The 13,251-nt window shown below is 40.4% G+C and overlaps 1 protein-coding gene across 1 annotated transcript in view; it reads right to left on the bottom strand.

Moving 5' to 3' along the window:
* Window positions 1–8,327: 8,327 nt before the first annotated feature.
* CDC42EP1 (CDC42 effector protein 1) overlaps window positions 8,328–13,251 on the bottom strand; it is a 37,430-nt gene continuing 32,506 nt past the window's right edge. The window contains exons 2-3 of the mRNA XM_044300603.1: window positions 11,422–12,144; window positions 8,328–10,189 (exon numbers count right to left, since the gene is read on the bottom strand). Of these exons, the coding sequence (XP_044156538.1) occupies window positions 9,663–10,189; window positions 11,422–11,830 (936 nt within the window). The 5' untranslated portion in view covers window positions 11,831–12,144 and the 3' untranslated portion in view covers window positions 8,328–9,662. The remainder of the gene's footprint in view (window positions 10,190–11,421; window positions 12,145–13,251) is intronic.

Genomic DNA, 13,251 nt, shown 5'->3' on the forward strand with positions numbered 1-13,251 from the left:
CTTGGTAGAATTGTCGAATTTGTAGATTATAGCACTATATTCGTAATATGAATATTCGTTTTTGTTTTTTCCCCCCATCTGAACCATTACATTCACTAATTGGTTCAGATGAAAAAAAAAAAAAATAAAGAATATTCGTTTTAACGAATATATATCAATATATTCTAAATATTAGCGAATTATCGAAGTGCCGATATTCGCGAGAAAAATTTGCTATTCGAATATTGGCGCTCAATACTAGTCATGTACTATATGATGTCTGATTTCAATTTTTTACACCATGGCATAACCCATTTAAATGGAGCCGTGTTGCAGTTCCTTGCACAGCAGGTTTCCAGGGCGCTTTGTTAGGGAAAAACTGAAGAACTGCCGAACTAACCTAGTTCTGTGGCTTCTTCAGTCTCAGAATTAGTAGGAGTTCAAGGTGTGACCCCAAACGATTATAAAATGGTAGCATATGCCAGAGGTAAACCATCACTTCAGAAGATGGGAATAACCTATCAAAGAGTAACAGCACTTTAGAAAAACGTTTGATATCTCATAGAGACATATAAAAGGTTTTGATCAGTGAGACCCCCGCCGATGTAAAACAAGGAGGTAGAAGCACAGTCTCTGCTCACTGCTGAAGACGGGCTCAATAGAAAGCCTATGAGACCTTCTTCAATCTCTCTTCAGCAGTGAGGAGAGGCACTTCTAAAGGTCCCTTTACGTGGGACGAAACAAAAGCAGATTGTTGGGAAGGAAGTGTTCTTTCCCGACAGTCGCCTGCTTGTCAGCAGAGGAGACCGCAACATTTACATACAGTGATCTCCTCCACAGTATGGAGAGGAGCGATGGCTAATGCCATTGCTCTTCCCCATACTGACTCATTATTTGCCGACAGTAGAGGCTGTTTACACAGCATGAGCTGCTGCCGGCAAACAAAAAAATTTGGGGGTCATTTATGAAGCTTAAATAAACCTATATTAGGAGTATTTCAGGTGCAGATTGCCGCGCAATGATTAGTTGCGTCGTAATCTGTGACTTTTATCCGCTCACGCCTGGTCTAAAAAAGTGGACGTGGCATGGACGGAAGTCCCGTCTCATTTAGCATTTTCTACATCTGTTTAAGGCGTAGAAAAAGGTCTAAATGTAAGACAGCTAGGAAGCCGTCTTACATTTAGAAGTGGCGGTGGATATGCCAAAGAGGCCGGCGCCTCTTCATATCTCCGATGGATCCACCACCAGGTATAGGGGTTTATTAAGACCGACGTCTAGGATAACAGTTTCTGCCAAACCTCAGGAATATTTACAACTCAACCTGATCCCCTTGCTGATAAAGTTGAGGGCTAAAACTAAGATATGGCAAAAAATCCTGCCTGCAAGAGCGGACAGAATTTCCTTAATAAAAATGGTAGTGCTGCCCCAGGTGCTTTACGTCCTGCGCAGCTCGCCTGTATGGATTGCGGACAAGTATTTTAGACTGATAGAGCGGATGCTCAACGATCAATTATGGGGGAGGAAGCGCGTGAGACTGAAGGTGCTCTACTTCTCTATGCCCTACAATCGGGGAGGTCTTAACCTCCCCTATTTTAGGGGTTACTTTGTGGCCTCCCAACTTTGCCTTTTTAATGATTGGGAAAACAGTCATTTCTGTAGTAAATTGGTGAAAGACTTTTTGGATTTTTTTACTGTACTAGAGTCTGATTATCTATCAAACATACAGACCGGTTATAAATTATTCTGCAGATTGGCCACAAAGGCTTGGCTGGCTATAAGAAGTTGGTGTAGAGTTAAGGCATCACTCATGTGCACCCCATTGTGGCACAACTCAAAGCTTATGAATCTAGACGACCCAAATTGTCGGCAGTATTGGAGGACTAAAAATGTTCAGTACTTGCATCAAGTGGTCAGAGGTGGACAAATTTTGTCTCTTATGGAGCTAAAGCAAAGGGAAAATGTAGGTGAGGTGGCTTGGTACGCATATTTTCAATTGAGGTTAGCACTTTCTAGTACTTCTAATAGTCACTTATTTACTGTAGACACTCCTGAATTTTTACATGATTTAATTTGTAAGAAAGCTGTCACGAAAGTTAAAGTATCCCACTGCTATAGACACTTAATGAAAAAAATTTTGGGGGACGTTCTCTCTCCGGGACAGAGATCCTGGTCTTCCGTACTTTCAGAGGTGGGCCCTCCTGACTGGGAGAACATAGGGGAAAGTTTAAAGTTTGTTTCACATAACTTCAACCACACTGTCGTACAATTTAACATTTTGCACAAAATATATGTTACACCTATTTGGCTATATAGGAGAGGATTTAGAGTTTCCTCTGACTGCCCACGTTGTGGAGATCCCGAGGCAGACCATTTACATCTGCTCTGGGACTGCCCAACGGTGGGCAGGTATTGGAGACTGGTTCAAACTAATTTGGCTCGTAAACTCAACATTGACATCCCCTTGTCCCCCAGGATATGGGTCCTGGGAGACTTATCGGAGGTTAATTGCCAGCCAATAAAATACAGACTGCTGATCAAGGTGATGTTTTTAGCCAGGCTTCTCATATCTAGAGCATGGTTCTCCTCCTCTGCTCCAGACTGTAACAACTGGTTGGGTTTGGTTGAGAAAGTGAAAAGCTATGAGAGGATTCTGTACAAACAAAGAGGATCCTACTCAAGGTGGGGTAAAACTGTGGAAGGATTGGGGCATGGTCCACAAAACCGGTTTCCTTTCTCTTTTTAAAGTATTTATTTATATTTATTTATTTATCTATATATTTCTTCTTTTTTTTTTCTTCTTTCTTTCTTGCAAGGTGGGGGGGGGGGGGGGGGAGGTCTGTGGGGTGGGTTGGGGATGATCTTATCAGTCTGGTCTTTTCTATACAAATTGTAAACTGCTGAGATGATTAAAATAAAAGGAAAATTATTAAAATAATAAAATCATTTAAAAAAAAGACCGGCGTCTAAAATGCCAGTCTAATGATGCCCTTTGTGTCCACATGAATGATCTATTACCCGATGAACGAGCGTTTCACTCGCTCATTGGGTAATCTGCAGCACTTTTACACCGCCAGATAATTGCATTTCTATGAACGCTCATTAGAGATTATCTTGTAGATTCTCACCCCGTGTAAAAGCGCCACTTAACTCCTTGTTCTAGATGGTGGGGGTCTCATCACTCAGCAGACCACCACTGATCGAAACCTTCGATATGTCACTGTGATGTATCAAACATTTTTCGAAAGTGTTACTACTCTCTACATGTTTTATAATGGATCCCGTATCTATGAAAAATGCTTTTGGAAAGTTCAATGTTTGCAATGCAATTCCTTTGCCAATTTTTTTTTTTTTCTCTACAATCTATATTTTACTCATTTGAAGTTGAGGTAAGGAATTTGCTTTCTGTGAGAAAAAATTACAGTCAGTACTAGCATATTTCTTTATCTCTTGGTTTTTAATGAATATCAAAGGGTAAATGTCTCATGTCCTTCTAGGAGAAAAGACATAATACCCTCACTGTGTACATGGAATGTTAGGTAGATTGTGCCAAAAAATTGCAGAACTTGATAATGTCTAAATGTTAACCGGCCCAGAATGCAAAATGTCATTGACATACTTAAACAAGTATGTGAGAAAACAGCATGTGAGTGCATAAATATCTCATCTTACCTCAGATAGTCACATAAAACAGCACTGCCTTCACAATCATCATAGCGTCTCTACAGGGGATGATAAAGCTGGCCCGAAACAAAACTCACTGTTTATTGTCACAAGTTTCAAATGTTCTCCATGTCCAAAATCTACATACTACTCCAGTCCCTTCTCATTCCGTCCTGTAGAACTGAAAAAGGTGAAACCCTGGAAATATTTAAAGGTTTGTCTCACTTCAACAAATGGCATTTATCATGTAGAGAAAGTTTATTCAAGGCACTTGCTAATGTATTGTGATTGTCCATAATGCTTCCTTTGCTGGCTGGATTCATTTTATTTATTTTATGCACTGATATAGGGCTACTATATTCCGCAGCGCTTTACAGACATTAGCATCCAACTGTCCCCAATGGGGCTCACAAACTAAGTTCCCTATCAGTATGTCTTTGGAGTGTGGGAGGCAACCGGAGTACCCGGAGGAAACCCACACAAACACAGGGAGAACATACAAACTCCATGCAGATGTTGTCCTTGGTTGGATTCGAACCTAAGCCACTAAGCCACTGTGCTGCCATCTTAAAACAAGGCACTTACTAATGCATTGTGATTGACCATATTGGTGCCTTTGCTGGCTTAATTGATTTGTCCATCACATTATATATGGCTCATATCCAGAGGTTACGACCACCCTGTAATCCGAGGCGGTGGTTGTGCTTGCACATTATAAGAAAAGGCACCTTTTCTTATAATGTGCAAGCACGGCCACTGCTACTGCATTGCAGTGTGGTCCTAACCCCTGGAAACAAGCAGTGTATAATGTGATGGACAAATCAATCAAGCCAGCAAAGGCACCAATATGGTCAATCACAATGCATTAGTAAATGCCTTGTTTTAAGATCTTGATGGATTATCTGGGTTGAATAGATTACCCTAAAATGTCTTAATTTGCCCTTGAACATCTCCCAAGAGCTTCCATACGGAGATCACAGTGGTAAATCACTCAGCAACCCCTTCTATTAGCCAGAGAGGAGAGGAATTAATGAAAAGCAGCTTTTGCTCTGGCAGACCCAGCCTGTCCGTGTACTACATGGTCAGCCATTTATTTGAATAACTGCCATGTGATACTACATAAGCCCTGCAGTAACCACAAATCTATGGCTGCTCCTCACTTTCCGGGAAGAGTTTTTTATAAGCTTGATTTTTGGTGATCACTTGGTTCTATTTGTAGTATCCAGCAGACATGCAAATGAAATACAAGTAAAATGAATAAAAAAATATTAAAGCATCTTTAAAACCATAGGAGGAAACATAGGAGTTTAAAAGGGTTTTTCCGGGGAAGAATCTTTTTTTTTTTTTAAATGGCTGGAATTAGTTAAATAAAAAAGATTCATTACTCACCTCACTGATCCCCTGCTGCTGCCATTTCAATGCTGTTCTGATTGCTGTTATGGCTAAACACACAGGAAAATGCTAGAAATGCCCTCTCGGACAGTCACTGGAATCAGTGATATCCCTTTAAGGCTACATTCACAAGACCGTATGTGTTTTGCGGTCCGATTTAAAAACCAAAATGGAACTGACAGAAACAAAATACGTTTGTGTGCATGAGGCCTAAATCTTACATGTTTCAAACCTGAGTGGCATGATGATTCTTGGGGATTAGGTGATTGCTAGGCCAGTTTACAGTAATTTCAAAAAAGGTTTGTATTGGTAAGACAACCACTTACCAGGTGCATCTTCAATTTTTTTTTAGTACATAAGTGTTTTAAAGCCATAGCTTTTTTCCCATTTAGTTATGTAAATAATTGTGTGCCTTTTTCAGTCATAGTTGGGCTATATTTTTATGTCATTTTTATTTTTGTGTTTTTTTTTAATTAATTTAGAAAAGGGTAAAAAATGTATGTTTTTCAAATTTTTTGGGGTCCTTTAGCAATACATTAAAAAAAATACATATATATTTATTACTGATTTGAAATACAGCCCCCCCGAGAAGTTGCACATGGCTATAAAACTTGACTGCAGAGCTGATCAGGGTCTCCCCACCCCCCAGTGATCACATGACTACTGGGACCTGAGCAGGAAGAGGCATTACTGCTTTCTGGTCCCTATGAACATTGTGTATGGAGCAGTGGGGAAAGCAGGGGCTGTGAAAAACCATCTGTCATCCTTATGTAGAGCCCTGCTGTCACTGACAGTCTGCTCCCCGCTCCTGGAGCTGCACAATTAGCGCATAGCTACGGTCTCTGCACAGACATTTTAAAACATCTGTGCAGAGATATATGCCAATGCCTGAACATATATAGTTAGTGACAAGGAGTTGAGAGAAAGAGAATGAAAACCCCCCATTCCCAAGTGTTCATGTATAAGAGTGTATGTTTCTTCTGTAGGCTATCTATTTTTAAAAGCACAATGACCTATAGAAGTCAATGGGATAATGAATACTTTTTTTATTTTGCCCGATCCAATAATTTCTCTGCAGGTGTGTACTGGTAAATAATAATAGCCCTTTCTATTGGTGGGACTGAGAAAAAATGGAATGGACACTGGAGCTTTCTGGTTTTCAAGGGCCCTTTTTTATGGACAGTGGACAGAGAATCGAATATGGCTGTGCCTTTGAGCTTGAGGTCTGACCCTGAAAAAATACACAAAATTTCATTGAAATAATGTTTATTCTTGGTTATAAGGTACACTGATTCTTACATAAAAGGAAGCAATGTTCATACTAATATAATGTATTAGTGTTTTCTTGTTTTTTCTTCATTGTCTCCTTCTGAAACATTTATAAGGAGTATAAAGTTATATATATATATATATATATATATATATATATATATATAAATTCTATACCCAGGAAAGCCCTGCATGTGCATCACTTTATCTGTACTGTATGGGAACACAAATGTAGTATTATAGAGCATAGCAAGCAAGGCTTTTGAATATGTTTGATAGAGACCCATAGGGTCTAAATTACATGGTCAACCTTGTATCTAGGTGGCTGTACATGAACATGTAACCAATAAGTTGAATACATTTTGAGTTTGGAAAATATGCAAATCTGGCACTTTTTGGGAACTCCAGGTACAATAAAAGATTAAATACAGCAACACAAAATGTTATTATCAACAACACAATTTATAAGCTGATTTGACCAGATGTCACATCACATAGAATTTTTTTGAAGACCAAGGGTTTTTAAAACACATTGGACACCAACAATTTTATCCTGGGTAGTCCAATATTTACTCACCATAATACTATATTGTCATAAATATGCAAAAATAAAGAGATTGGCCAAACCAAAGCCATTAGGAAAGTATCAAAACCAGGGGTTGAGCTACTGCTGTAGCATCTTCTACTTGGTGCACAGTGGCAGGGCAGCATGGGCTGTAATGATGTTTATCATCCATTATGGCCCAGGCCGCATTACTTGCCCTGTGCTTTCCACAGCCCATGCGATGCAGCGATATCACCTCACCTGATGGGCTGAGTACAAGATAATTCTCCCATCTATTCCCAGCTTGTGAGCTTTCTCAGCTCAGCCCAGTAGGTGTGATAAAGTCATCGCATCTCCACGCCTGCTGGGGAGAGCAGAATGGGCTTCGTTCATGTAGGGAACACGGCAAGGTATTACTGTTTTTAATTTTATTAACACCTTATTAACTACTGTGCAGGGGGCAATAAGTGGGGCACTACTGTGTGGGGCCATAAGGGGGAACTAAGGAGGCATAACTACACTGAAGGGGCACTAAGGGGGCATAATTACTGTGTGAGCACTAACTGGGCATAACTACTGTGTGGGGGCACTAACTGGGCATAACTACTGTGTGGGGGCACTAAGTGGAGAAAACTACTATACTCGGGCACTAAGGGGGTAAAACTACTGTGTGGGGGCACTAAGTGGGGAAAACTACGATGCTGTGGCACTAGGGGGGTATAACTACTGTGTGGGGGCACTAACTGGGCATAACAACTGTGAAGGGGCACTAAGGACGCATAACCGCTGTGTGGGGGCACTAGGGAGGCGGAACTACTGTGCTCGGGCACTAAGAGGGCATATCCACTGTGTGAGGGCAATAAGTGGGCAAAACTACTCAATGGGTGGAGAGTTGTCTGGTGAACACGGGAGTGGGTATGCAGGGAAGTTGATGGGGGAGGCTTTGGAAAGTGTGAACCCTGTTTAAAACCATAAATATCTTGATAAATACTAAATACATTGGAAGATGAGTAGGTTTAACACATCGAATGCTGCCCCCTGACATTTTTACTTTGGCATTTTGCATAATGAAGTTACTACAAACAAGAGAGTCATATTCATTGGCCTTCAAATAAACCCAATAAACCGATGTGAATTGAAATTGAGGTCAGGTTGTATGGAGGGCGCCCGTTGCTAATGCAATTCTTGTATGATCAGACAACTCTTTGTAAAAGGCAAAAGTAAACTATGTTGGTTTTCTGACCTTGACAATGTCACCACTGGAACATTGAAACATTTAAATTAGTTCTTCATTGTTAAGGAACATGGGTCATTTATGGTTAACTACAGGCCTGAACTTAAAGGGATTTCCAGAGTTTTTTATACTGCTGACCTATCCTGTGGATAGGTCATCAGTATCTAACACACAGGACCCCTGCTGATCAGTTGTTGGAGAAGGCACCGACACTCCTGTGAGCGCTGTGGCCTTCTCTCTGCTTTCTCTAGGCCAGTGACAACACGTTCATCTGTCACGTGGCCTAGGCACAGCTCAGCCCCATAGAGTGAATGGGGCTGAGCTGCGATACCAAGCACAGCCTCTATACAATGTACGGTGCTGTGCTTGGTAACCTGCAAGAAGGTGACTTCCCAAAAAGCTGATTGGCAGGGGTCCCTGGTGTCGTACCCCCACCGATCAGTATGAAATATTGGAAAACCCTTTCATGCCAGTAGTTTGCAATGTAAGATCTGAATGCAAAATTGTCATTGGCAAAATAAAAATAAAGTCTAAAACATTTTAACATTTTGAAGACAAGCTACTGTAATTTTTTCAATAAATTGGGGATTTACTAATCTTGAAAATGATGTAAACTTAGGCTGTCTAGACATGAGCGGAATTTATGACAGTTGCTAAGGCTGGATGATAAATGTGGTGCGTGGCTAGACATTTTTGTCTAACTTTATACCAGAAGAATTTTATACTAGATTTATACTGCAATTTTTGTGCAAAATGTTTAATCTTAGACCACGTTCCTTTCCCTCTAACCTACACACATTTTATGTTGAGTCACAGTCCCTTAGCAAGCTGTGTGTCATGCATTTTTCTAAAACTAAATGCACCAAGGTGCTCATAAAATGTGCCAAACTATATCAATTTGCACAATTTATGGCAATGTTTTTTTTTTTTGCATCTTATTAACTTGTTTCTGTATAGCCTTCACACAGCTTGCAATTTATTAAACTGCTGCTAGCCACTTATTATACCAAAAGAACACACAGCCATTGACTATGATGCTAATTGGAGATGCTCTGCAGACTTGTGTTCATCTACAAATCAGCATTTTCTACAAACAAAAAAGTTCTGAACCCTATGTTTTAGGTAATTTGACCCAAAAATATATTTGTGTTAGATTGTTATGTACGGTAATTATTGTGAAGGTTGTCCTATATGTATGAAACCACACAATAAAGCTAAAAGTGCCCTGATAATAATTGTGTATACAATAGAACAAAAAAACTTGCATTCTCTCTATGACCCAGAAGTTGTGGACAATGAAAATGAACAACAAATGCTTCTCTTTTGGTCTTCAACAGATACAGTCTTTCATGTGCCATAATAGTGATACTGAAGAACATTTGTTGCCTTTCAGGTAGATATTTTTCTTCTGTATGAGGGTTCTCAATCAATTGAATATAAGTAGATTAGAATGACCATAATGCTTTGTGCTTGCAGATTACATAGGATACATTTTTCATCCCAGTTCATAAAATAGAATCATATATGCTAGTAGAAAAGCAACTTTAACCAGTAAAAGCCACATCTTCAATATTTAAGTAATGCCTACATTTCAATTTCAGAGCCATCACCAGAGTCCCATAAATCTCCAGTGATACCTCTGCTTCCCTGTTCAGATCCTGTTATCCCACTGTCTGTATCAATCTCCATTTCCTCGGCTATTGTGGTTGGTTCCCAACTTACAAGACCTTTTGGTTCTTGGATATCACATTGGAATTGGTGTGCTTCAGATTTGTCTAAAGTCCCCTCAAGCTTGGCTGGGTTAATTAATAGCATACTTTCTTGGTGGAGAACACTTGCACCTTCAGGGTTTTTTGGAGTATCTGAGAAGTTTATACCTTCTAGGATTTCAGTCATAAGTGATGGGCCAAAGTCCATAACCAAGGATTGCATGGAGTCAGAGTGACACAGACTGCTACAAGGTTCCAAGGAAAACGTGCAGACACTGGATTCCTCTGTATCTGCTAGTCCAGAGCTGGCCCAGTCAACATCAGGTTTCTGAAAACTAGTGTCTTCAGATGGATCCTCAGAGGATGAGAGTCGAGGCATGGTGCAAAATCCAGATTCTAGACCTGAGCAGAGAAACATAATAATTTGCAGCATAAAATTAGATAGTTTAGCAACAAACTGGCTTAAGAGATAACTACGACCTGTCAGCTATATGTTCTTCCATGTCTCTGTCGCTGTGTATGATTGTCGCATGCGCATTAATTACTGTGATGCCATACAAGAAATGGGCGTCGCAGTGTGCATGCGCCGGCCAAAGGAATGAGTGCGCAGGCACGGGATATCGGCAGAATAACAAGTTAGTAGAAAGGCGGTCAGAGGGAAAGGATGGGCGGGCGGAGGGTAGGAAGGGGCGGGGGGATGCAATGAAAAGGCTGAGCAAGCAGGGCACCTAAGAGAGTAACGCCGCCCTGGGCACTTGCGAGCCCTCATTTGCATATCTTATAAAGATCGTTTTTGATGGTTCTATAAGTCCAGGATTGATGCCAGAGGTGACGTTATTATTAACTGTAAGCATGCTAGGGAGCTGTGGGAAGGGTTAAAAAAGTGAAATGCTGGTGACAGACTCCCTTTAAACCACGCACAATGCCATATAGAGCTATCTCAGCTCAGTGTAATGATACTTTTCACTTAGTTATCCGTTGCAAATAAGCAGTTAAGTGCAGTGTCGGGCTGGGGTACCTAGGGCCCACCAGTAAAATTTATTTTGGGGGCCCACCCTACAGATACATTCAAATATAATAGATAATCTAACAAGTTTGTTATATCGCCATAGGCTGGTTAAGGTGCTGTACATTGAATATATGTTTGTAGTGCAGTAAGTTTAATGTGTTATGTGCCACTTGTGCAGGGGGTGGGAAACTAAGGGCCCACCTTGCTCAGGGGCCCACCGGGGGATTCCCCTGTACCCCTGTGGGACAGTCCGAGCCTGGTTAAGTGTGCCATGGTGGGCCCGAGCCACTCCTTGCTTTTCCTGCTTTCTCTACCAGCCTCTCCCTCTCCTCCATGATTGACAAGGCCAGGTTGCTGCACAGTCATCTTGCCTGGCCCTGTCAATCAGAAATCAGAGGGAGGGGCTGACAGGGGAAGCAGGAAGAGCAAGGGGGCGCTGAGTTTCTTTGGCCCTTAACCTTTATTTGTATATGGATTAAAAGTATTTTTTTTCCAGAAAGAAGAAAGTGATTTATTGCATCATTACATTCAGCTGAGCTAAGCCTACAAGGCATTGTGCCTGGTTTATCAGTGAATTTCCTGGTACCCGATACACTTTAAATGTACTTTCAGACTTGTAACATACCATCATGGCAGTATGACTTTGACATAGAGTTCCAGGCCTTTCCAGGGGTCCCATCTGTCTCTTCATCCCAATTACGCTTATTGAGAAGTGGCAATGATACAGCATTCTTAATAATGGGAGAAATCGGTGGTGGGGGACAAACTGGATGCCCAGGAGATTGGCTTTCAGGAGACATCCATCGAGCCTGGCGTAGTTTCTTGGTGATGTAGTTCCAACGAGTGTGCCTGTGTTTCTCATGACAGTGGGTGAGAAAAGAGGTATCCCCAAAGACTTCTCCTTTTCGTCCTACATGCATTGTGTGCCGAAAATCACCCATAGGAGGACTGATCATTTCTGATGTTAGTGGCACCCGTTCTCGTCTGGATCGAGAAACCAGGTTTTTTATGACTGGAAGACTTCCCAGACTCATTTTGTCTATTTACAATGAATATTGTTGAACAAGAAACATATGAAGAGAATCTTTTTACACCATTATCCTCACTGTCTCACATAATTATAAAAGGGTTCTTAACAAGAAACTCTTGAGGATCTCTAAGCCAAAACTGACAAAATCTGTTTATGAGATGACAAGCTGTTATCTTCTATAACTTCTTGTGAAACTGAAGCAATAAAACCACACTGTAGATGTGAAGGAGCTTTAGGCAACACAGTAGAGAAAATCTTATGATAACAAATTCAGAGTCTTGAGATTTTCTGATTACAGAATTAAGGCTGAAATCCACCCTGAAAAATGAGAAGAAAATGTGTATATTGAAATTAGAGGTTAACTTTAACTATTTATTACATTGAAATAATTTTTTTGAAGTATTGCAAAGGCAAATGGAGATTGTTGCTTTCATTTTCCAAAAGTCAAAGCTCTAAACGGGTTGGTTTCCATGTGCAGCTGCTTTACTTTTCCCTTGCCCTGCTCTTGATCAATTTTGCCCTTTGTGTATTTCTGCTTCATGTATTTCTGGTCATTTTCCAGCAAATGTTCGAAATATATCATTTTTATAAATTTTATCCACAAGAATAAATAATATTCATATTTTACAAATTCTGTTACAAACCAGGGATTATTGCCAAGTTTCAGCCTCAATGAGAATCCACTACAAGAAAGAAAACTGGCAGCATTTTCTTGATTAGTAACTCCTTACTGAAATTAATTAAGATGCTGTTAAGAACGTTCTCCATCTGATTTTGTAAAAAGTGCTTCCAATTCCAGGCCCAAACTGGCCCTAAGGGGGCTGTCCGAAATAATTAGAAATCCTTAAAATGGCTTAAAATAAAAAAAAGTTACACTCACCTCTCTTACTGGCACCGTTCTTTACTGTGCAGGTTCTGTTTTCCTGATGCAGTTTGGTCTACTGCTGGGGTCAGTGATTAGCTGCAGCCGTCAGGTGCTGTACCCTAACACTTCACTGCCTTATGTCAGTGCACAATGATGTGTGGGTATGCCAATCACTGTCGGCACCATATCCTGGCATGTCACCGCTACTAATTCTAAGCAAACAGTGGCAGGAGAACTGGACCCCTTTCTGGTATAACATGATTTTTTTGAGCCATTTTAGTGCTTGTCTGTGATTTTTTATTAGTTTGAACAACCCCTTTAATCTGAACAGCTGTGTAAGACCCTATTCTCAACTTGTTCATGTCCATACAGAGTCAGATGTTTTGTTTTTCTACCAAGAAACATCATATATAAAGAGGCATTCTGGTTTTAATGATTACATTTATTTCTTTAGACAATAGGACGTCAAACTATTTTCTAATTTACACTAATTTAAAATTTGGCTTTCAGACCTTTATTATATCTGTGCATTTGTCTCTCCCTAAAGAAAAAACGGTACA

Source organism: Bufo gargarizans, chromosome 7 (assembly GCF_014858855.1).
Source record: "Bufo gargarizans isolate SCDJY-AF-19 chromosome 7, ASM1485885v1, whole genome shotgun sequence".
Taxonomy (NCBI): domain Eukaryota; kingdom Metazoa; phylum Chordata; class Amphibia; order Anura; family Bufonidae; genus Bufo; species Bufo gargarizans.